General features: G+C 42.0%; 1 protein-coding gene across 1 annotated transcript in view; it reads right to left on the bottom strand.

The window, feature by feature from the left end:
- adcy8 (adenylate cyclase 8 (brain)) overlaps window positions 1–25,793 on the bottom strand; it is a gene marked incomplete at both ends in the record, with an annotated part of 139,562 nt that overhangs the window by 16,865 nt on the left and 96,904 nt on the right. Inside the window, 6 exons of the mRNA XM_083782771.1 lie at window positions 3,001–3,159; window positions 15,036–15,114; window positions 17,266–17,438; window positions 21,202–21,291; window positions 23,543–23,744; window positions 24,385–24,485. Coding sequence (XP_083638897.1) covers window positions 3,001–3,159; window positions 15,036–15,114; window positions 17,266–17,438; window positions 21,202–21,291; window positions 23,543–23,744; window positions 24,385–24,485 — 804 coding nt within the window. The remainder of the gene's footprint in view (window positions 1–3,000; window positions 3,160–15,035; window positions 15,115–17,265; window positions 17,439–21,201; window positions 21,292–23,542; window positions 23,745–24,384; window positions 24,486–25,793) is intronic.

Raw genomic sequence — 25,793 nt, 5'->3', positions numbered from 1 at the left:
CACACATAAGGGTACAGTATAAGGGTACAGATAATGTGTAAACAGAGCTGCGTTGCATCGCAGTTTAGAATAAAAATGATCAATACAGAACCAAATGGTGCATTCTTCTGTGGTATAGTTCCATACCCTATATACAGTATAGTATACACATACAGTAGGTGAAGTTAGCCTGGGCTTGAGCTTCTGAAATAAATAGCGGCAATGTTTCAATGCACTGGTGTAAAACCTTTGGGACGAATAGCAGCCAATGTTTCTGTCTGCAGCAACCACACTGTGATAAAAGAAGGTTAGCCAATGGAATACAACCACCCTAAGGACTACTGTCTGTACCAAGTAGACCGCTAGACCTACTGCACAACCAGTGGCGTATCCAGGAATTACAAGGCAGGCAAGATGTGTTAATTGTCGTCTCCCCGCTCACAATCATAGCACTAAAGGTTTTCAAAGAGTATACAAAGGCTGAAAGGCATGCATTTACATTCCAATGGGTGATTGAGGGTCGCGCTCTACCACAACGGCCAATCAGCTGTCCATTAATAGTTCTCAGGTCTTGTTTTTGTCCTCATTTTTTCTCATTGTATGGATTTTGGCCAGGCCATAAATGGATTTGGACAGGCGGACGCCTGCCCTCGCCTTATTGTAGATAGGCCTCTGTGCACAACAGCTGCTACCTTTAAACACATCTTAAATCTGAGGCTTTTTTTTGTATAAAAATGCTGCTATTTGTCTGAAATTGACTGTAAAAGATTGCTGCTATTTGTTTAAAAAAAGCTTTATACCCTGTAGGCTTGAAAAAAGGAAAAGAGGCCGCACAGCTCGTAGTCACGATACAATAAACGATAAAAAGCAAACAGGATGCCTTCTTCTGAATACCCTGTAGGCTATAATATAACCGTGCAATGTGACATAGCTCTGTTTACACAATATTGTACCCCCTCCAACTGTGTACTTTCCCCATTTTCATTATATTTTGACACTTCCTTTGGCAATGTAAACGTATGTTTTCTCAATGCCAATAAAGCTCATTTGAATTGAATGGGACAATGGGCTCTATGCAGTGGTAAGGATCCCATAATAAAAAATGATATAATCATTCAAGGACCCCCATAACCCTGTAGCTCTGTTATAACTGTACAAATGGAACCCTCCGTTTAATTGTGCCATTTGTACACTCTCGGAGTCTGGTCCATTTGGTTCCATTTGTACACTCTCAGAGTTACAGACCTGTACATTTGAAACCCACTGAAGGGCGGGAGCCGGGAACCCATTTTGGTGTTAGCATCATGTCGTGCTTTAGCTATTGAAAAATAGCAGATCTACAAGCTCAAGACATTTTTAGAATCTGATCTCAGGTCAAAATGCGTTAAAGAACCACCATTCTTCTGTGCGTTAGAATCTGATCTCAGGTCAGAATGGGTTAAGGGCACTTAAGTGGGTTACACCACTACTACCACTAGAGACCTAGTGGTAGTAGTGGTGTAGCAGAGTGTTTCCAGTGAGCCAACATGCACAATAGCAGCACCCTGACTCTGTTTGACCAGAATGGAGTCTTTATTAGTATCATCGGTAACACCTGAAGTAGGAAGTAGGGATAGGGCCCAAGTTCTTTCCAAAATGGCGTTCATAGCCCATTGAATTGTGTGCAGACAGTGGAGAAGGACACTTACCCGTTAAAACCATGGAAGCATCCTAGTCATTTTAGATTTCCAGATGTAGCTCGCAACGAGTCACTTCGTGCTGCGCAGCGCGCTCATAGATCTGCTATTTAAGGGATCAAGCCCAAAGGGACATCTTGGTCCCTTATTTATTTTTTCACTGTTTTTTTTCTTCTTCTCCTTCTCCTTATGCCAAAAATAGCAGGTCTGGCTGAACCGTGCAGTCGGTCTACACAATATGGTAGACAGGCCATGTCAAACGGAATGATATGAAAAACTGTTCAAATCTATCTCCTGATCAAAACCACCAAACTTGCTACACGTGAACTTTGGACCTACAGTATATACGGACAAGAAAATCTGGAGTATATTCTTTGAAGTGAAAAGAATACGGTTTATGAACCAATGAAAATTGCAGTTTTATGAAAATTATTCTTCTGCCCCTAATACATGCAGCGTCACATGTTTATGAAACCAGTCTTACTTCAATTGGACATGGTGGTTGTAGAACACTGGACATCCTTCTCCTGTCACAACAGCTCACAAATCATGATCTCTCTCTCTCTCTCTCTCTCTCTCTCTCTCTTTCTCTCTCTCTCTCTCACTCAACTCCTCTAGGATGGAACACGTCAGGTCTGTCTCTCTCTTTGAAAGGAGAGTTAATCTCTGTGTGTCTCTCTCTGTCTTTCTCTCCGTCTCTGTCTGTCTCTCTCTTTGAAAGGAGAGAAAATGTCTGTCTGTCTGTCTGTCTGTCTGTCTGTCTGTCTGTCTGTCTGTCTGTCTGTCTGTCTGTCTGTCTGTCTGTCTGTCTGTCTGTCTGTCTGTCTGTCTGTCTGTCTGTCTGTCTGTCTGTCTGTCTGTCTGTCTGTCTGTCTGTCTGTCTGTCTCTTTCTTTGAAAGGACAGGGAGTGTTACTCTGCAGGAGATGGAATGAGATTCACAACATATCCTTTTATCACACCATACCCATGTGTGCGTGAGTGCGTGAGTGCGTGTGTGCGTGAGTTTGTGCGTGAGTGTGCACCCATGGGCACGCAGAGGAGGTGGGGGTTGAACTAAGGGGATGTATTCTAAGGCAAAAGAAAACGTGATTTTGCCAGAGTATGTGCACTGATTTTCCGCCGCGCTGGAAATAGCCTATCTACACACTTGTTGTGAGCTTGCAGATGGTCTATTCTCGGCTTTAGTTAAATAATTAGGCCTATAAGAATGGTTAAAAAGGTACGTGCGTGCGTGGGCATTGTGGGCATGTGGGCATTGTGGGTGGGTGGGGTAAGGTATTCCGAGGTGACATAAAAAAGAGAAAAGGAGATTCTCCTATTGTGTCTATGGGTATAGTGCGTACCTCGTTGTCGCGGTCTTTCTCCAGGAAGTGCCGCGCCACGTGGCTGGGCAGGATGTTCCGCAGCATGTTCTCATTGTGTTCCCGCAGCTCCTTCATCTCGTTGATCTCCTCCTTGGCCTGAACGCGCCACAGGAAGTCCAGGCGGGCCGTGTACTCCAACTGCATCGCAACAACAAACAAGAGTTAACATTTAATGTCATCTGTGTGTGTGTGTGTCTGCCACTGACTGGGATACCGGGTTGGAATTTTGACCCATTAATTAACTCCTTTGCTGCCCCTAGTGTTAGCATGCTTTTACTGCAGATATGCCGGCCGTCTGCTCCCATTGTACGGAGCTTGTTGTCCTTCCGGGTTAAACAGGAAGGTTTAACCCACCGGGAGGAGTTCAACACCACTCAAATTAGCCCACAGCCTTTTGCTAGCGGTACAACCAGCTACATTATCTCAATGATCCGGTACAAACTCACAAATGATTTACGATCGTCGGGTGCGCAGCGGTGCACCATGGACAGCTCTCAAACCTTTGAAAATCCTGTCATAATGGAGGCTCAACGGAGCTGGATTTAAAAATCGCATCGCTGATGGTGACGGAGGAGGGCTATACTAGCCGGAGCAATGCTAAAACAGCATGGTAAAAGGCATACCAGCATGTGCACTTAAGCCTCTCCAGCTGATCCAAAATGCCGCAGCTCGCTTGGTCTTCAACCAGCCAAAATTCTCACATGTCTCCCCCCTGCTCCGCTCCCTCCACTGGCTCCCGGTCGCTGCCCGCACAGAATACAAAACTCTGATGCTGGCATTCAAAGCAACCAAAGGTATGGCTCCCCCATATCTTGCAAGTATGATCGAACCCTACAAACCCTCCCGCGCACTCAGATCAGCCAACGCAGGGAAGCTGGAAGTACCCTCACTAAAAATGCCGGGACAACGCTCCACACGTCCCAAACTCTTCTCCCTTCTGGCTCCAAAACTGTGGAATGCACTTCCCATTGCAGTCAGAACTGCAGCATCACTCCCAATCTTCCGCCGTAGTCTGAAAACCCACCTTTTCAGACTCCATCATGGCCCATAGCACTTACCCCACCCCCTTAGATAGCATTTCTGTAGACTTAGATAGCATTTGATACAGACTTATAGCATATTATGTAGACAGCACTATAATTGCATTGTATGTAGTCATAGCACGTCATAGTACATATGTATAGCATAGTAGTATAGATGTATAGTTTATATGTATAGCTTCATTATATAGATATTCCACTGTTACTTTCTTAGCTTACGCATGTTTCTTGATAAATGTTTTTATGTGATGTATTCCCATGCTTTTTTGTTCTTGCTTAATGTAAGTCGCTCTGGATTAAGACCGTCTGCTAAATGCCTAAATTGTAAATTGTAAACAGACGGACGGCATATCATACTATAATTCTAACAATGTCTGTCTGTCTGTCTGTCTGTCTGTCTGTCTGTCTGTGTTTCAGAAACACCGCCGTATCTCCTCATTGCCTGCACCAATCGCTCCCACTTTTCACACAGGCATTGACCATATGAATATGGAGGGCGTAACGGAGCCCTTTTTTCGATTTGACACATTAATGATTAATAATGAATTTATTAGTGAATAAAAAATGCGACCAGGGCGCAGTACCCCCCTGGGGGGGGGGGGGGGGGGCAAATATCTCACAACGGGTAAGGACTAGTATGGTTTAAACGGTTGTCTACGCGTATACGCGTAGCTGGCATAAATAGGTCCCATTAGCCTAGCGACGTTTATAAACGTAGATGGAATAGAAATAATTAAGACCAGAGGCCTATTCTAAAAACACCATCTAAATCTAAAATAAATTATTCAAATTATTATATTCTATATCGGTGCCCGTTGGGCATTGGCCTACTTGCAAGTTGGAAATGCATGCCCCACCTAGTAATTATCTCTGTGTTCCTTTTATGCCCCATATATGGAGTTCTTTGTCAGGCATGCCCAAATATGGAGTCTATAAAGAGGTCGGAATCTGTCTGTGTCCCTTTTATGCCCATATATGGAGATTTCTGTATCTGTTTCTCTGTGTTCTTTATTCCTATATATGGAGTTCTGTGTCAGGCATGCCCAAATTTGGAGTGCTGTGATGTCAGAACAGGCCAGCTCCATATATGGACAGAGCCGACACCGGGCACTGCACTCCATGGGGTGTGGAACGTGTGTGTCGAATTTGAAGTCGGTGGGGCGAACGGTTCTCGAGTTACGTGGATTACAGACATACACAGAGAGACATAGACATGGTGCATTTATAGACAGACAGACAGACAGACAGACAGACAGACAGACAGACTGACAGACAGACAGACAGACAGACAGACAGACAGACAGACAGAAATAGATTGTGAAAATAACGCATGCTGGTTGATCTGCCATTTTCACTACTTTTGATGTAAGTATGTAAGTTTTGAAGTATAGGGCATTCATTTACGGTAGTAGGCCTATAATATAATATAGATATATGACGTTTCTGCCCGGGTCAGCCTGACATCAACGATATAACGTGTGCAGGTAAGACATCATTTAGCATTAAATATCAGAAATAATGTAGGTGATATTATACTGTAGTACCACAGTAGTACCACATCACAGAGCAGAGTGGCATGCTAAATTCAATACAATACACACAGATTGGACACCCGTCTCAGCGACCTTGGCAGCGAGTCAAGGTGAACGTATCATGCTAACTACTTTTACATGCTAATTACTGTATAGAGGTGGGTTGACTCAGCTGTCAATTACACCTCAGGGCGACTGTGGCAGGTAGAGCAGGTAGTTCAATGATCCATGGGTCGGCGGTTCGAATCCCGGCTCCTCCTGTCTACATGTCGAAGTGTCCTTGGGCAAGACACTGAACCCCAAATTGCTCCCGATGTGCTGGTTCAAGGTTGCTACCTTGCATGGCTTCCGCCGCAGTCAGTGTATGAATGTGTGTGTGAATGGGTGAATGTAATGCACAATCTATGTAAAGCGCCTATATAAATGCACCATTTACCATTTAAGTGATGGGCTCCTTCACACACGCACATATTCACTTATGTTTGTATAAAAGCTATTTGCGATACACAACACCAGCAATAACTCTACTTTCTATAGGCCCCGTCCACACGTACAGTAGATGCGTCGTGTGGACGAAGCCTAAATGTCTAATCATAACATTAACCCCCATCTGAATCTTTCACTCATTTAAAAAAACAAAAAAAACATACAAATCAAGTCTTTAAATGCCAGTAAAATGCTCCTTACAGTGTCTGTTTCTCAAAGTCTACTATACATGTGGGGACATTTGGCTCCCTTAAAAGTACACACACACAGAGAGAGAGAGAGAGAGAGGTATTAATTCTGTAATCTGTGTCCCTGCTTGACCTGGGTTCAGATCCATTAGTCCTCCCTAAGCCGTGCTCTCAGCTTTCCTACTGTCTCTCAATTCAATAATTGCATAATTAATTATACAGGAACGTGGCCTGCCTGGCTTACTAAAAGAGATATATGGTTACTGCTTGAATTAAATGTTAGGATGATAAGGATATGCCTAAAATTTTTAAGGTAATTTTTTTTTTGTGTTGCAAGGGCACACCCTCACCCCTCTTCCTCTTCATTTACAGTCCTGAACAACGTACTGAAGCAGGCCATCAGTGGATTGGAGCAAGAACTCTGCATCATTATTACGAAGACTCCTTTAAGTCTGTCAGAACCCTACAAGTGGAGTTAGATAATAAATCCCCAAATGAGGATTTACTGTCGCCAATTTCTTCTCAGTAAATATAGCTATTTGTATTGTTGATGGAATGTATTATACAATTGACGATATTGAAATGATGATAGATATTTTTATATTTTATACATTTATATTAAATTTTTATATTATATTTATATTGAACTCATTGCTGAAATGTTATTATGTATTTATTTTAATTGTCAAAGACCTGGACTAGACAGACTAGATGACATATGCCTGCTATCTGACCATGTGGAGCATAGCAGGCACATTACGGACCATGTGGAGACAGAGTGTGTGCCAATTTGGAATTGGGCTAAACGCCAGCAAAACTGAGGTTATCACCTATCAGAATTATCCTCCCGTCCGAAACATCAGATTTTCCTTTGTTAAACATATGTGTTAAATAGCTCTATATTCTGATATTATTCATTGCTAAGGAGTGTTTACATTATCTCCAATGACCTTTCAGTTGACAAGGACAAGACATCAGTGGAAGCTGTGTGCCCAAGCGAACATGCTGTGAAGATATTGCTCTTTAGATCCTTCTAGCATGTGCTCAGTACCTGTGAAGATATCGCTCTTTAGATCCTTCTGTACACCGCTGTATTCTGTGCACCTTTGGTGTCGCTACAGACAAGGCAGCATCAGACGACTGACAGTGGCCAATAATGACTGCATGAGGCTGCTGCTGACAAGAAGCTCCAGTGCAAGCCAGATGTTTGTTAGTGTCGGGGTACTCTGACTCACCTACTACGTAAGTATCACTGCGTGACAAGAGGAGTTAACTGGCAATTATGGGCACTGTATTTTGCCCGTAAACCTCAAGTTTTGCGGGCATATACAGTTAATATACGGTAATATGCAGGTGTGATGGTATAATTTGGGAGTTTACCGGAGTTTGTTGGAAAGTTTAACGGGAGTTTCCTGTAATATACACATCCGTATTCCATGCTTGTTGCACAGTGCTATAGGTTCGTGGGTTGGGCATTTGAGTCAGTACATGACATCATCACTGTCACAACGAGGTCAGGTTCTCCTCTAGATTGTGGAACCACTGTTTGTATGTCAGAAACTGAACAATGTGGGATATGTGCATTTTATTTCATTCTTTTTATTTCCTGTTATTATTGTGTTGTGTTGTTTAATTGTGACGTGGATCTACCTGGGTCTGAAATAAAGAGGTTATTCAGCATCAGGGGTCTCCCTGTTTCTCACTGGCAGGTGTAGCCAGTAGGATACAACACAGCAGCAGTGACCACACACAGTAATCAGTGTGTGAGGTGAGGAATCAATTGGCATAACAACTAAAGGGGGTAAAAGAAAGTGCAAAGTAACTTTCATGACATTCTTTTTTATTCATTAATGAAACGTTCCTCCTCACTTTGTTCACCCCTTGGTTTAGACCAAGAACCTATCTGCCCCTGTGTGTTTATCCGTTAGAACACAACAGTGCTGATTGCTTGGGTTTTGCTATCGTCCAGGACCCATACGCATACTGTGCTATTTCTGTTTATTCTAGGGAGCCATAAACAGCTCTCAAAAGTATAGCAATGAAGAGAAAAGAGTTTAACGGCTGATATCATCCCGGGGGCTCTGTTATCTCCCAGTAACAGCCCGACTTTCTGAACGGACAACGGAATATTTCACTGGCATTTTTTAGACCACAAGGTCTCTTCATAACCCTCCTTAAAACACCATAACAGCAAGAAGAAAGAATACGCTGCTTCTCTTTCCCAACCGTTTGTTCTCCCAGATAATGAGCATGACTTTCATTCTGCTTCCAGAATGGAGCTGATAAGATAAAAACATGCAAATCATTTCCTCCATCGCGGCCTGTGGCATGAACGGCTTGGTGGGTTCACAGGTTTTATGTCATTAGGAAAGTTGTTTATAATAGCATAATTATCACGCTGTCACAGAGCAGGTCAGCCGATGAAACATGGCCCAATCTGCCTTCTCTGCTTTATAGTTTTGGCGACAGTTTGGCTGTAAATCTACATACTAGACCTGTACGTGCCCGTCGGTCACCGGCCTACAGTACTTGGGAACGATGCAACTTGGGAACTAATAATACCCATTGTCATATCACCTATTGTAACTGTCTGTCTGTGTCCCACATGGAGATCTCTGTATCTGTCTGTCTGCCTGTGTTTGAAGATAGTCAGAGGATAATAATACAATCTGGGAATACATTTCTTACCAACAATTTTCTTCACTGTTTGTAAGGGTGTCTACTAACATATCACACATTGGTTTCTATTATACCACCCTAGTGGAATTTTTGACAGCTTGTGAAAGTTGGGGTATCATTAACAACCAATATGGGTGGAGGGTTGTTGTCCATTGTTTAGTTTTTTTGTTTTTTGACTGCTAGTTGTGTTTCTTTTTTTTTCTTATCTTTTTCTTTTGTGTAAGTCATGTGAATTGTGTATGCTTTATTGTAAAATTATTAAAAAACAATATTATACTTATTATACTTTAAGTAGCATGTGACGTGTCAAACTAGGGTTTTTTCATGATTCTAATGAAATGTAGAACATTTTGCCTTATGTTGGTTGTTAATAGCCAGCTTTTGGTGTATGTGTGCACACTTGGTGGGTTCGTCCTATGTGCACGGGGGCACACACACAATCCTAACCAATACATGTATTCACTGATGTGTTTATAAAGGTGTCTTAGTGACACATCACACAAAGACTGACATTTAGTTTCCCTAAAGAGGAGAATCTGTGACAGCTGCTTAAGTGTGTGCGCTCAGTGCAAACAAACAAAAGAACAACTTTGATCCATATACTGTAGCTGTTGGAAAGTAGTGAACCTTCACAACACTGGGAGACCAATGTAAAATGAAAAGCCTAGTCTGTACCATGCAAGTAGCCACCTAGTATTATAGAGCGTTGCAGTCCCGCCCCCTCGAGAGACCCGGAAAATAATTCCCCGTTCATTTTCCTTAAAAGGTCTTTGAATAAATACTTTTTGAAATGTCTATGGGGAAAATGCATTGGGAATTATGTCCTGGGCCTGGCGTCGTCATGAAAGGGGGCGGGACTGTGACGCTCTATTGTGTATATATATATAATATATGCATATGCAGCTGTGTAGTTATAATTGTTGTCTCTATCCCCCGTTACTGCAATGAGTGCCACTGAAACAAATTCCAATCAACTCTGTTGACATGGCAGTAAAGTATTGAATCTTGAAAAAATCTGAAGAAGGCCATTATAAAGTGCAATAAGAAAATAAAACTCTAATTTGGGGGGAAATAGTCTATACTTCAGTGCTGCTACAGTCTAGTAATTAAGAGTTGTGAATCACAGGGGCCTGTTTGTTTATTAATTGAATTTCTTGCTAATGACTCTGGGCCCGTTATGGACCCACTAGGTTCACTGCTCGCCAACTCATTAGCCCAACACCAACCTTTCCTAATGAGGAAAACAAAAAACTGGTACTCGGGTTTTATCTCCACTTGCATGATTAACAGGCTAAAATGATACCAAATTTAAAACCCCTTTTCTCTCTCAGTGGTGAGCGTATTCATCAAGTCCATATATTCAACATTTTACTTGAGTACTGGCATCAAAACATACTTAAAGGGATAGGCCAACCAAATGGAGCCAAACCGCAACTTGTCACAACTCCTTGCAACAAAATAGTTTTTAAGGTCAACCGCACCAATGCAACTCCTTGCAATACAACAGTTTTTAAGGTCAACCGCACCAATGCAACTCCTTGCAATAAAACAGTTTTTAAGGTCAACTGGTCAATGAAACTCCTTGCAACTGCGAGTTAGTTTAGAGTTTGGACTTGACAGTGTATACTGGGGTCCCAGAGATAGGAAATGGTATGAAATGGGATTCTGTGAATAACTGGGGGTCCTGGACATGAAAACGTCTGAGAACCGCTGCTCTAGAAGCTTGCTTCACATACGGGTAGCCATTTAATCGCTTCTGTATTACAATTCAACCCTCTTCTAATAATAGGACAGAATGATGTCTTTGATGTGCAGTCGTGACCTGGACTCAATGTCCCACAATCCCTCGGCAACAAACCAATTTCCCCATCAAGTCCAGCGAGAGCACACATCACACGATGCGCTGAACTGGTAAAGGTTAGAGCGAGATAGAGAGAGAGAGAGAGAGAGAGAGAGAGAAAGGATGAGTGACAGAGAGATACTACTATGATATATTATACCAGTAAGACGCCCTAAGGGCGAGAAGCAACCTTGCCCTCAGGGGCCAGCCCAGTTAGGGCCCAGATAGGGCCAAGGTAGGCCCTAACTTAATTTTAGGGCCGGTTGAGAACTCTGTTTATAACTAGCTTCGAGCTAGCATAATAGCGTTCTACGTCCGTGCTACTTCCGTGTTACATAGAGTGACATAACTCTCGAAACCTTGATATCCTTAACGTAAAACACTATCCTTAACACTAAACAGGGTGATTATTTCACGTCGACATTCAAGTATATCACTATCAGAAGATGTAACGCAGGTTAAGTAATGTGTCACTCTACAACTAAAGTTTTCCACCTGTCCAAAGTCATTTCTGATACAGACAAGCATTGGATCATCAAGGCTAATACAGACTTTCTGTAATCCTCCTATCCTTTTTTATATAACGCCATTTAGGTCAATGATATAACATTATGTAGTGTACTGTAATAATAATATATAAATAGTAGCCAGACATTGACTGCCAGTCAACATGTCTTCTGTCTTTTGGTACGATTGAGCATCAATGATTGATTTAGATTTTTTCCCAGTAAGATGGAGGGTATTATACCATGGTACATACATTTTCTCCAGGGGTACACTTTTAAAAATCGACCTGTCTCTAAGATGACGAGTCATGGTTCACGATGAGATGTCGAGTCATGGTTCACGATGAGATGTCGAGTCATGGTTCACGATGAGATGTCGAGTCATGGTTCACGATGAGATGTCGAGTCATGGTTCACGATGAGATGTCGAGTCATGGTTCACGATGAGATGTCGAGTCATGGTTCACAATGAGATGTCGAGTCATGGTTCACGATGAGATGTCGAGTCATGGTTCACGATGAGATGTCGAGTCATGGTTCACGATGAGATGTCGAGTCATGGTTCACGATGAGATGTCGAGTCATGGTTCACAATGAGATGTCGAGTCATGGTTCACGATAAGATGTCGAGTCATGATTCACGATGAGATGTCGAGTCATAGTTCACGATAATATGTCTAGTCATCGTTCACAATGAGATGTCGAGTCATGGATCACGATAATATGTCTAGTCATGGTTCATGGAGCTCACGCTGGAACAAAACAAACCCAGGATAATTGCTTTTCTATGTTTAGTTTGAAAGTTTGCTCGCTGTCAGACAAGAAGTGAAAAGCTGAGCGATGGGAAAATCGATGTGTCACCGACTGACTGCAGGGTGGACTTTTCACACAGGGAAGAAAAGACCTTCAATTACACATCAGACTCCCCAGAGGTTCTCTGACTCTGAGTACAATAAATGTTATGAGAGAGAGAGAGAGAGAGAGAGAGAGAGAGATTAGAGTAATAGAAAAGTTGAGCTGTTCAGTCAAAGAAAGAAAGAAAGAAAGAAAGAAAGAAAGAAAGAAAGAAAGAAAGATGCAGCGGAGGACATTTATTTCCTTTTATTTGTGTTTGATGTCTTTTTAATCCCACTCGTCTTGTGTTGACTGCAGATGAGTTAGCTAAATAATTCACAGTACTAGAGTATTGTGGTGATGTGTTTGAGAACTCTCCCTCTACACATATTTCAATCGTTCTCACAACTGTTTTTCTCCGTCAAGGTCCCCCATAACTCCATAATACTTGGCAACACCTCGAGAATCAAACCCTGGCTCACCCAGGAGTGAAGCTCAACTCCTTGCCCAGGGCCAGGCCTCAGTTATCTCTTTATTGGCCTGCAGGGATGCTCACTGAAGGCCCACCAAATGATGCAGCACACCTGGCCTTCAACCTCCCACAATGTTCCCATCTCCCCCTTTTGCTTTCACTTCGCTGGGTTGCTGCCCTGCACTGAGCACTGAACTGATGTTGGCCTTATACGAGACAACCAAAGCAGGGGTCACCAATATGTCCGTGCACGGACAAATATGACCATTATGACCCAATTACCGTATGTCAACCTCCAGGTTATCTTCAGAATATGTATGGCAATTATTTATTATGACACTATATGGCACTAGGAGTCCAACTAGTACTAGTGGTTCTCAAATGTTTTATTTGCAAAGACCCCCTTAATTCTGAGAGTTACAAAACTGTTATTCAGGGCTATCTATTTATGTGTTTCTGGTATTATATTATTGTCCACTCATTTTGTATGTTTGTGGAAAAATTAAAATGTCCACCACAAGCCAACATGGCGATGACCTCTGAACCAAAGAAAAGATATATCGTGTATTTGGCTGCAGACTCCCATCTAAAAAGGTTTTGTGCCAGGTACCCCCAGAAGAGAAGATTTGTGTTAAAAAACCTTCCAAAACATTTGGCTCACTTCACACGAGTGTGATTTTTCTCTCCAAATAAATTCATAAATAGCAGATGTACAGTACAAGCTTGTACATATTTTGCTATTTTTGAATATGACTAGAGTGGTCAGAATGATTGCGATGCCCTGTTTGTTTTCCCTTGACCACAGATGTTAAGAATGTGATATGACTAGATTAGGTCGGGGGGCCAGTGGCCACAACTGTACTTTATATATTGCACACATCATACCTGTAACTTTCTCTCTTAAAAAGGGGGGAGGGGGCGCTCCGCAGGCCGCCAGTTGAATAGCCCTGTTATACTGTATAGGTGTATTAGGGAACCTCTTACCTGTTATACTGTATAGGTGTACTATAGGGAACCTCTTACCTGTTCTACTGTATAGGTGTACTAGGGAACCTCTTACCTGTTCTACTGTATAGGTGTATTAGGGAACCTCTTACCTGTTCTACTGTATAGGTGTACTAGGGAACCTCTTACCTGTTCTACTGTATAGGTGTACTAGGGAACCTCTTACCTGTTCTACTGTATAGGTGTATTAGGGAACCTCTTACCTGTTCTACTGTATAGGTGTATTAGGGAACCTCTTACCTGTTCTACTGTATAGGTGTATTAGGGAACCTCTTACCTGTTCTACTGTATAGGTGTACTATAGGGAACCTCTTACCTGTTCTACTGTATAGGTGTACTAGGTAACCTCTTACCTGTTCTACTGTATAGGTGTACTATAGGGAACCTCTTACCTGTTCTACTGTATAGGTGTACTAGGGAACCTCTTACCTGTTCTACTGTATAGGTGTACTAGGGAACCTCTTACCTGTTCTACTGTATAGGTGTATTAGGGAACCTCTTACCTGTTCTACTGTATAGGTGTATTAGGGAACCTCTTACCTGTTCTACTGTATAGGTGTACTAGGTAACCTCTTACCTGTTCTACTGTATAGGTGTACTATAGGGAACCTCTTACCTGCCTTGTTCTACTGTATAGGTGTATTAGGGAACCTCTTACCTGTTCTACTGTATAGGTGTACTAGGGAACCTCTTACCTGTTCTACTGTATAGGTGTACTAGTGAACCTCTTACCTGTTCTACTGTATAGGTGTACTAGGGAACCTCTTACCTGTTCTACTGTATAGGTGTACTATAGGGAACCTCTTACCTGTTCTACTGTATAGGTGTACTATAGGGAACCTCTTACCTGTTCTACTGTATAGGTGTATTAGGGAACCTCTTACCTGTTCTACTGTATAGGTGTACTAGGGAACCTCTTACCTGTTCTACTGTATAGGTGTACTATAGGGAACCTCTTACCTGTTCTACTGTATAGGTGTACTAGGGAACCTCTTACCTGTTCTACTGTATAGGTGTACTAGGGAACCTCTTACCTGTTCTACTGTATAAGTGTACTAGGGAACCTCTTACCTGTTCTACTGTATAGGTGTACTATAGGGAACCTTATACCTGTTCTACTGTATAGGTGTACTAGGGAACCTCTTACCTGTTCTACTGTATAGGTGTATTAGGGAACCTCTTACCTGTTCTACTGTATAGGTGTACTAGGGAACCTCTTACCTGTTCTACTGTATAGGTGTACTAGGGAACCTCTTACCTGTTCTACTGTATAGGTGTACTATAGGGAACCTCTTACCTGTTCTACTGTATAGGTGTACTAGGGAACCTCTTACCTGTTCTACTGTATAGGTGTATTAGGGAACCTCTTACCTGTTCTACTGTATAGGTGTACTATAGTAATAATAATAATAATAATAAGGGAACCTCTTACCTGCTGTCCGTGGTAGAAGACAGCCAACAGGAACATAGCCATCAGGAGCAGTGACGTTTCTTTAGTTCCCAGGAAGTTTCTGATGAGACACGGTTGGATTCATATTAGATGATGATCTCTGCCTCTGTGTGGACACTTTCTGTTATTATATTATATATATTAGATGATGATCTCTGCCTCTGTGTGGACACTTTCTGTTATTATATTATATATATTAGATGATGATCTCTGCCTCTGTGTGGACACTTTCTGTTATTATATTATATATATTAGATGATGATATCTGCCTCTGTGTGGACACTTTCTGTTATTATATTATTATATTAGATGATGATATCTGCCTCTGTGTGGACACGTTCTGTTATTATATTATATATATTAGATGATGATCTCTGCCTCTGTGTGGACACTTTCTGTTATTATATTATATATATTAGATGATGATCTCTGCCTCTGTGTGGACACGTTCTGTTATTATATTATATATATTAGATGATGATCTCTGTCTCTGTGTGGACACGTTCTGTTATTATATTTTCTTTTTAAGATTCACAAATATATTACACCAATATAAGTACAAACAACCGTGAAATCTCGATGGTTTGGTACTGTAAGGCATGAGTTATCTTAAAAAACAATATATGTTAATGACATTTAGAAGATTTAGAGCACTTTCCTGGGGGTCTTTATGTGTGTAATATGTGGTTTTAGATATTTTAGATTGTAGCAGTGAGCCCAGTGTCTCTGATGTCATCGACACTTGGGTCACTTCCTTCCTGGACTACCATTCACATAATGCTTTGGTGCACTGCTCCTCCTTGTGGATAGGGGGAGGGATGTCTTACTGAGACCACATGTAGTCCAGGAAGTAAGTGAGCCCAGTGTCCATGACATCAGACTCATTGCTAAAATCTAAAATACCTAAAACTACATATTACACACATTATGACACATAAAGACCCACAGGAAGGGTTCTGAATCTTCTAAACGTCATTAACACCCCAAACGCCCGCGGTTATTTCATCCATTAAATCAGAGCGCCCAGTGATTTATAGCAGCGGAGCACATTTAGCGATGGACCGGATGTCATACCGGATGTGGCTGAAGTAGCTAGATGTAGCCAAATCAAATGTATTCAAATCTTATCTTCATAATCGTGTTCATACAGTAGTTAGATGGTACCATTTATGTCCAATCAAATCCACAAGCAAACATCAAGAATAATGGACAAAGCCCATGCGTTTTTGAAGGACCTTTTTGGCAAATTGAACTTCCCTGTCCCGACATGAAACTGGAAATGACTGCTATAAATGATGGGCAGGTGTTTTTTAAAGTGAAATACTCCTTCAAATCAGTCCCACCCTACAATTGGACCCCAGGAAGAGCAGTCTGCACTAGTCTGGACTAATGGGGATCTGTAATGAACAATAAAGAATGTGTCCCATGCTGGGTTCTGTATCAGTGCCATTTACATTATGCTGTGTGTATGTTGCTCCTGTAATGTTCTGTATGTTGCTACTGTACATTGTGGCCTTTTTGCTTCCAGTCCTGAGGGTTTCAAGGAATGAATGAAATATGATATACAAATCACATGGAGCTTAAATGACAACTAGAGCTCCAGGGGAAGCACACTGCGTGTGTGTGTGTGTGTGTGTGTGTGTGTGTGTGTGTGTGTGTGTGTGTGCGTGCGTGCGTGCGTGCGTGCGTGCGTGCGTGCGTGCATGCGTTTGTGCGTGCGTGTATGCGTGCGTATGTGCGTGCGTGCGTGTGCATGCACATGGACAAACTAAAAGGTCACTATGCTATCAGAGAGAATGCCTCCATTAGGCCAGACAATGACTTCCTGTTGGCTCACATTGTCAACCTACAAGCAAAAGGTTAACATGGAGAGAGAGAGAGAGAGAGAGAGAGAGAGAGAGAGAGAGAGAGAGAGAGATGGGGGGGGTGGTCTGAAAAGCCAATGTATTTGTGCAGCACATTTCAACAACAAGCAGTTCAAATGATTGACACATTGACACAGCGTACGCGTCATACCGCATACTGCATGCGCGCTTGTTGCTCTGCTATTCTAGTTTTTTGTCCGAAATTCTTGAAATGTTTTTGAAAGTATTCTTCATAGGACACATGTATACACATGCTGTACCCAAACTAGGTTGAAAGTGGATAAGAGAGTGTGTGGAAAAGAGCTCTGTGCGTGCGTGCGTGTATGTGTGTGTGCATGTGTACTCACTCTGTGTTGTGGTGCACAGTGTCATAGCGTAAGAACAGAGATGTGTAAAATGCTTCAGTCAGCAGGGAGTAGATGGCGATCATCACCAGCAGAACGGCCAGCTTCATCACAGAGTTCAACCTCAGGAACACTGCACACGTCACCATGGCCAGCACGCCTGTGAACACGAAATACTGATGCAGAGAGGGGGAGAGAGAGAGAGAGAGAGAGAGAGAGAGAGAGAGAGAGAGAGAGAGAGAGAGAGTCAAATGTCCAGTCAGTGTTGATTTTGTTGACTAAAAGTATGATGACTATGTCGGCTGAGCTACGATGACTAAAGCTAAGACTAAATAATATATTGACAATTTCGCCAGCAAATAAAATGAAGGCGAAAATGCTAGGGAGGGACTAGTGGAGAAGAGATCCAGTAGTTGCGCTCTGGATCTACAAGCTCACATACATCGGCTATTTTCAGCATGTTGAGTCAACCAAATGGAATTGTGACGCCTTCCAAGGCCCACCAATATATATATTTTTTTGTTTTAGTCGACTAAAGTCTTATGGTATTTAGTCGACTAAAACTAGACTAACACTAAAACATTTCTGATGAATGACTAAAACTAAATCAAGACAGAGACAGGTACTTTGGGGCAATCAGTAGGACCCGACCACCAGGCAGAAAACACACTGCCAAAAAGACAGAAACCTATTGGATTCATTGGAAATAATAACCAAAAGAGAGGATGCACAGTGGCAGTCAGAATACCTGAAGAGAAGAGAGGAAGCAAGCACTCAGTTGAGTAATGCAACGTAATAATGTATTGGGTACACCACTTAGAGTATATATTAATAGTCACCGGATTTCTCCTCCCATCCACTTGCATTACAGTTTTTCACGATTGTTAACACAACTAAGCATTTGCTACACACTACCAAGCATTTACAGCACAATGAAGTGAACATTTTAAAACACAATCATAGAAACGGAACACACATGAATGACAATGACTCTGGAGAATGGGCCATTTCTCCTTTTGTAAAATGACTCCGTGTAGGCCTACTTTTTCATAGTCAAACATAAAACAGCACACAAATATGCAGCCGATTCTTTTTTTTTCTCTTAAACTTTACTGTAAACCAGCCTGCTCAAAGTGCGTGTGCGTGTGTGCATTGTGCGCTTGTGTTTGTGCGTGTGACTGTTTCTGGAAGCAAGTGCAATTTAACACAGCTCTGTTTATACACAGAATTATTATTTCCTTTCAGTTTAATTGTATTGTTACGTTATTTTGCTTTGGCAATGTAAAAGTTGTTTTCTTATGCCCCTAATTTGAATTAAAAAAATACCTCCCATATCTGCAGGGCGAAGTACAAATGTGCAAATGTGCAAATGTGCAAATGTGCAAATGTGCAAATGTGCAAATGTGCAGTGAGGTGTGTCAGTCTTAACCCATTTTAGGCAGGAATGCCTTTTGGTGTTTCAAGCATTATGTTATACTTTAGCTATTGAAAGATAGCAGATCTACAAGCTCATAGAAAAATCGTAAAAATGTGGCGCAAATCTTTGAATATATATTCTTTCAAAGTGAATGTTTTTAACTCAGGTCTAAATGGATTATCCCATTAACAAAGGTAATAGAGCATGCACATCCACTTTATCCCAGGTGCTGCATGGGCAAATGGCAGTACAAGAGAAAGAAATAGAGTCCACAACACTGGTAAGGAATAACTCAGCTCCACTGGTTAATTAATTCAACGTTTCGATCACTGGGATCTTCTTCTTTACCAGTGTTGCGGACTCTAGTTCTTTCTCTTAACCCATTAACACATGAGGCCGATTCTACAAATGACTTAATAAATAATAAATCAGAGAGAGAGAGAGAGAGAGAGAGAGGAGAGAGAGAGAGAGAGATCTTTATTCAGATTCCCTGGGGACTTGAGACTGAAATGGAATGTCACACTTGCCTGAAGTCAGTGTGTACTTTTGAATAAAAACATGTGATACACTGTGTGTGCGCGCGCGCGCGTGGAAAGGAAATCAAGTGAATGCATTAGACAGAAAAATAAAAATAAACATATAACATAAATGTCAAAGAATGCGTATTTGTACAAGTCTATGACATACTCCTCCATGCCTGATTAATGATGAGTCATTTGTTTGTTGAAACAAGTCAAGATGATCTCATTCTCAGCCCATTTGATTGGTTTGACACACCATTAGACCACAGAGCTTGTTTTAATCTGTGGGATTTGTGTTGATTTATATCGACTATAACTATGGTATGTGAAACCTTTTTTCACTGAAAAAATAAAAGTTCAGCAACAAATAAAAACGTTATCGGGATGGACTAGTGGAGAAGAGATCCAGTAGAACTAAAAGACAAGTCATTTTATGCTTGGTTGCATAAAATGCATGCAACGAAGTGTAACATGAGTCATTTGTGTCAACTGTATATTTAGGCGCCTGGTAAAACTAGACTAAAACTAAAACCTTTCAGGTGACTAAAATATGACAAAAACTAAATGGAATTTTATTCAAAACACTATGACTAAAACTAAATAACAATATTGCTGTCAAAATCAACACTACTGTGTTGACACATTGGTTTATTTAACTCATTGCCAATCTTGCCATGAAGCGTTTTCAGTGGTTTACGGTAGGGAGCGCTCTACCGCACACAGCCTGAGAATGATCCCAGGATCAACAAAGCCGTGTACACCCAGAACTCACATGATCACAACATGTTCCAGGCAGCTAGTACACCCAGAACTTGCATGATCACAACATGTTCCAGCTGGTTTAAGATAATGCTAAAAGGATGTATTAACTCACATGATCACAACATGTTCCAGCTGGTTTAAGATAATGCTAAAATGATGTATTAACTCACATGATCACAACATGTTCCAGCTAGTTTAGGATATGTAATGTTAAAAGGATTTATGAAAAAATAAATCCACTTTTCTCATGCCTTATTCCAGTATGGAATGGATTATTGCAGCAGCAGACTTATTTTTCCCCTTGACTGATAATATTCTATGATATTTTCAAAGGTTGGTGAAAACGCTTAGACCAGTGGACGTGGTTCCCAGACCTTTCAGATCGAGACCCAAAAAGAGACATTAGACGTTTGACCGGGACCCAGACTAGTGGAAATAGCCAAATAACCAATTAACAAGATCCCAGCTGTGAGCTTGTTGATTGGCAATTTCCACTACTTCTTAAGCATTTGTTTTTAAAATGTATGGAATTATTTTTATTAGATTTCTTCATGGAATAACTGAAAAATATATAAATAACTGAATTTTCTTTTTAATTCATGAAATGTTTAGCTTTTTGGGGAATGCTATTTAAAACAAAGAGGTTTCAAAATAAGAATTAAAAACAAAATGTAGGGCACAAATTATAAAGGGACCCAAAAAAAAGTGTTTGGGAAACAGTGGCTTAGACCGTGTTTTAACGGGGACAATAAAATAGTTCACTCTGAGAGGGACCACTTGGTTCCCTCCCACCATGTAGGAGGTGTGGCTCTTTACCTCAGGGTAGAAGCCCCTCCCACCATGTAAGAGGTGTGGCTCTTTACCTCAGGGTAGAAGCCCCTCCCACCATGTATGAGGTGTGGCTCTTTACCTCAGGGTAGAAGCCCCTCCCACCATGTAGGAGGTGTGGCTCTTTACCTCAGGGTAGAAGCCCCTCCCACCATGTAGGAGGTGTGGCTCTTTACCTCAGGGTAGAAGCCCCTCCCACCATGTAGGAGGTGTGGCTCTTTACCTCAGGGTAGAAGCCCCTCCCACCATGTAGGAGGTGTGGCTCTTTACCTCAGGGTAGAAGCCCCTCCCACCATGTATGAGGTGTGGCTCTTTACCTCAGGGTAGAAGCCCCTCCCACCATGTAGGAGGTGTGGCTCTTTACCTCAGGGTAGAAGCCCCTCCCACCATGTATGAGGTGTGGCTCTTTACCTCAGGGTAGAAGCAGATGTCTGGGATGGTTGCAGACTCGTTGAACGTCTGGTTTCTGAAAGAACTGGACTTGTCAAAGTCACACCACAGCTGGAGGGAGAGAGAGAGAGGGACAGACAGACAGACAGACAGACAGACAGACAGACAGACAGACAGACAGACAGACAGACAGACAGACAGACAGACAGACAGACAGACAGACAGATAGATAGATCTTTATTTGCCATTGCAACGTGTACAACAAAATTAAAAAATGCCAACCAATCAGTGCATTATATCACAAAAACAACATACTGTACAAGCTAAAACAAAACACACATTACTTCTTGTTATTGCACAACCCCAGCAGCACTAATGCACAAACATGTAATTTCAGCTGTTATCGCACAACAAACCCTTATTGTACTGTCTGTCTGTCTGTCTACAGACAGACAGACAGACAGACAGACAGAAATCGGTTATTTTGTGTCTGTGACGAGTATTAACAAGAGCTTGTGACTACATCCATTGAAACACAGTTTTTCTTTTTTTTTTCAATTTCCTGAAAAGTAAACGATTTGGACATACAAGGTTTCCCCTCACAGCTACGATATCATATTTGATATTGTGATGTGAGACAGACTCGTTTTGTCTGCGATTGTGGACAGCGTAATACAGTATAGCGATATGGCATAAGTGTTGTTGTTGTCTGAGTACTACACCACTGTCTGACTCACGCCTCTCCTTTCTCTCATTCTAATTAAATGGTTTTCCCTGCTGAAGATAACAACACAAATATGCCTTGTTTAGATGTTAGGCCATGCGTGTAAAAAAGAAACTGTTTCCTTCCTCACACACACACACACACACACACACACACACACACACACACACACACACACACACACACACACACACACACACACACACACACACACATACACTCTGCTCGACCACCGGTGACCTTGAAGATCTCATTATTCTTGAGTTTGTTTCATGTGCTTCACTGGGACTAAACGACCAGCGAATTGGCACCTTTTTCAAGCATGCACGCACGCATGTATGCATGCATGCATATAGTTGTATGTATTACTATACTTACTATACGTTTTAGGACGTCATATGAATGTCTATTTTTACCACTTTTAACCCTAAAGCCGTAAATAGCCGGACATATGGCCTCAAGGTATCTTCAGTATGTGACACTGGTGAACGTCTAAGTATATCAGGCACAGGAACATTTCCATTTCTCACAGTTGGCACCCACTCACGCACGCACGTCGCACGCATGTAGTGTCTCTCTCTCTCTCTCTCTCTCTCTCTCAATCTTTAATGTTCTACAGATTGTGCTACAGTATGAGACTATGAGGACAGCACTGCTACATCAGGGAAACGAGGGAGTGCATGTCAAAGCTCCCACAAAATAAGTAAAGTACAGAATTACAGGTACTTCTTAACAGATATGCGTTGTTAGACCGTTCCTCACCCAGGAATCAGCCCAGCTCCTAATCCAGACAACAGTCTTGTCAAAACTCGACTATTGTAACTCCCTCCTTACTGGCCTACCAGCATGTGCACTTAAGCCTCTCCAGCTGATCCAAAATGCCGCAGCTCGCTTGGTCTTCAACCAGCCAAAATTCTCACATGTCTCCCCCCTGCTCCGCTCCCTCCACTGGCTCCCGGTCGCTGCCCGCACAGAATACAAAACTCTGATGCTGGCATTACAGGCAACCAAAGGTATGGCTCCCCCATATCTTGCAAGTATGATTGAACCCTACAAACCCTCCCGCGCACTCAGATCAGCCAACGCAGGGAAGCTGGAAGTACCCTCACTAAAAACGCCGGGACAACGCTCCACACGTCCCAAACTCTTCTCCCTTCTGGCTCCAAAACTGTGGAATGCACTTCCCATTGCAGTCAGAACTGCAGCATCACTCCCAATCTTCCGCCGTAGTCTGAAAACCCACCTTTTCAGACTCCATCATGGCCCATAGCACTTACCCTACCCCCTTAGATAGCATTTCTGTAGACTTAGATAGCATCTGATACAGACTTATAGCATGTTATGTAGACAGCACTATAATTGCATTGTATATAGTCATAGCACGCCATAGTACATATGTATAGCATAGTAGTATATATATATATAGTTTATATGTATAGTCTCATAATATAGATATTCCACTGTTACTTTCTTAGCTTACGCATGTTTAGTTTTATGATAAATGCTTTTTGTGATGTATTCCCATGCTTTTTGTTCTTGCTTAATGTAAGTCGCTCTGGATTAAGAGCGTCTGCTAAATGCCTAAATTGTAAATTGTAAATTGTTGCCACTCCTCATTCTAACAGGAAGTACACTCACAATGTTGATCATAGCAGCCAGGAAGTTGATGAGTATGGACAGGAAGACGATGACGTTGCGCGCGGCGTAGGTCTCGTTGATCCAGCAGCAGGCTTTACGCATCACCAGCGGGAGACACTTGTAGTCCTCCGCGGTGGTCACCAGCACCAGGCAGGAGTGCAGCACGATGAGCACCGAGAACTGGATGACCATGGTCAGCATCCTGCGACACAGGCACATGCACAGAGATATCAAAGGGGGCTTCGGCCCCTGCCCCTTTACCCGTCTGTAAAAAAAAAACCCTGCCCTCTCGAGACCATGAATGCAAGCATTTACTGTGGCAGCATTTTGCGTTAAAAGAATATGTCCTGTGTAGAAATCCATAGTATTATAGTTAAGTGTTGGCGTTTGCAAGCACTCACTTTCAATATAAGCAATGTCCTGCTGCCTCCTGCATTATGTGCAATTTCAAAACAGGTGTTATGCAGGGCCATTGAGTGATATCTAACAAGCGCTGAAAATAGCCGAAACAGCTATTTCAATGGTATCACAGCCTGCCAAAAATACATTTTAGTCGACTAAATCAATTGTACATTTAGTCGACTAAAATCTAATTATGTGCTGTCAAAATCAACAGCAGTGAGCTTGTAGATCGGCTATTTTGTAAAGATGTTTTACACATTTTGAAATTGTGAAACGGGACATTCTGCACAATGAGTACTTTTACTTTCGGTAGTTTAAGTATATTTTGATACCAATACGTTTGGTATCTTCTACTCAAGTAAACCTTTCATTCTGGACCTTTACTTGTAACGGAGTATTTGTACACGGCATTGCTACTTTTACTTAAGTTTAAGCTGTACCTGGCAGAGGGCAGCAGCGCCTGGACGGTGGTGATGAAGATGAGGACGATGAAGGAACACACCAGGTTGGACTTGAAGACTTCGTCCCTCATCTGGGAGTACTGCATCATGGGAGGAGAGGAGGGGAGGGGAGGGGAGGAGGAGACACCGTTTTTAGACTACCATTTTTAGAGTACCATTTGACGACACAAATATACACATAAAAAACACGTGCTCGACAAAGTAATCAACCCCAAATTCAATAGGTGAAAATATCCAATCTGCGAGCTGGCAACACGTCGACATGTTGTGAACTATACATTATATGTCTGACATGTAGTGGAGTAAAGGTTTACGAGCTTACGTCGTAAGCACTCAAGTAAATGTGGTACTTAATTTTTGTCCACAACTGCTCACATCACACAACAAGGCACGGTCGCAACGGTCATAGTCACCACGGTTACATGCGCTAGGACAGAGAGAGAGAGAGAGAAGCAAGTGGGCATGCAGGAGCTGGCAGGAAGAAGCTACACGATGTCCCACACTACAAGGTACGACCGTACGTCGCAATTATCACAATTGTTTGAGCTGATCGCAATAGGCTCGATGCAAAGCAGCCGTACCGGAACGAAATTGGGCCTCTGCCTTACTTCCTTCACAGGTGTTAGCGAGGATGCTAATGAAGGTTGTGTTCCGTTCTGATCAAACACAATCAGGGTGCTGCTGATCATGTGCATGTCGGCTCACCGGAAACACTCTGCTTCAGTGGGTCTCAAAGTGTGCTCCAGGGATCATGGAGGGGGGTTCCAAATGGACCGCTACGGTGTACGGCTCCATTTGGTTCCATTTCTTCACTTTCAGAGCTTTGGGGGGTCCATGAAATGCATTGTGAGCTTGTGAGCTGCTATTTTCAAAATATTTTTTATACATTTGAAAACTTGAAATGAGACATTCTGCACAATGAGTACTTTCTACTTTTGGTACTTTAAGTACATTTTGATGCCAATACTTTTGATGCCAATACTTTTGTACTATTTCTCCTTTTTGAATAGTTTTTATACTGTGCTAAATAAATCAAATCCAAATCAACTTAGTATAATTGTTAAGACTTGTGGAGGAAGGAAGAGGCCCAATTATTTTTTCCAATATGGCTGCTGTGCATAGAGCCGATTATCGTCTATATGATGAACGATATAGGGCTATTTCTGACCTTTCACCTCTGTTGTTTTATCGAAAGGCTTTGGACGTTCTCTTGTGGATAGTAATGCAAGAGTCATTTAAGACAGGGAAAACATCTGTATCATTATTATTTATTTTTTAAAGCCTGGCAGTGGCTAAACGCAGCGAGAAATAAAATATTTGGCATAGTTTGGCATAGAATGAGATAACACGTTGGCCGCAAAACACAAGTTACACATGTTTCTTTGTTT

This window comes from Protomyctophum parallelum, assembly GCF_964188405.1.
Source record: "Protomyctophum parallelum genome assembly, chromosome: 14".
NCBI classification, from domain to species: domain Eukaryota; kingdom Metazoa; phylum Chordata; class Actinopteri; order Myctophiformes; family Myctophidae; genus Protomyctophum; species Protomyctophum parallelum.
This window is presented reverse-complemented; position numbering and strand designations above follow the sequence as displayed.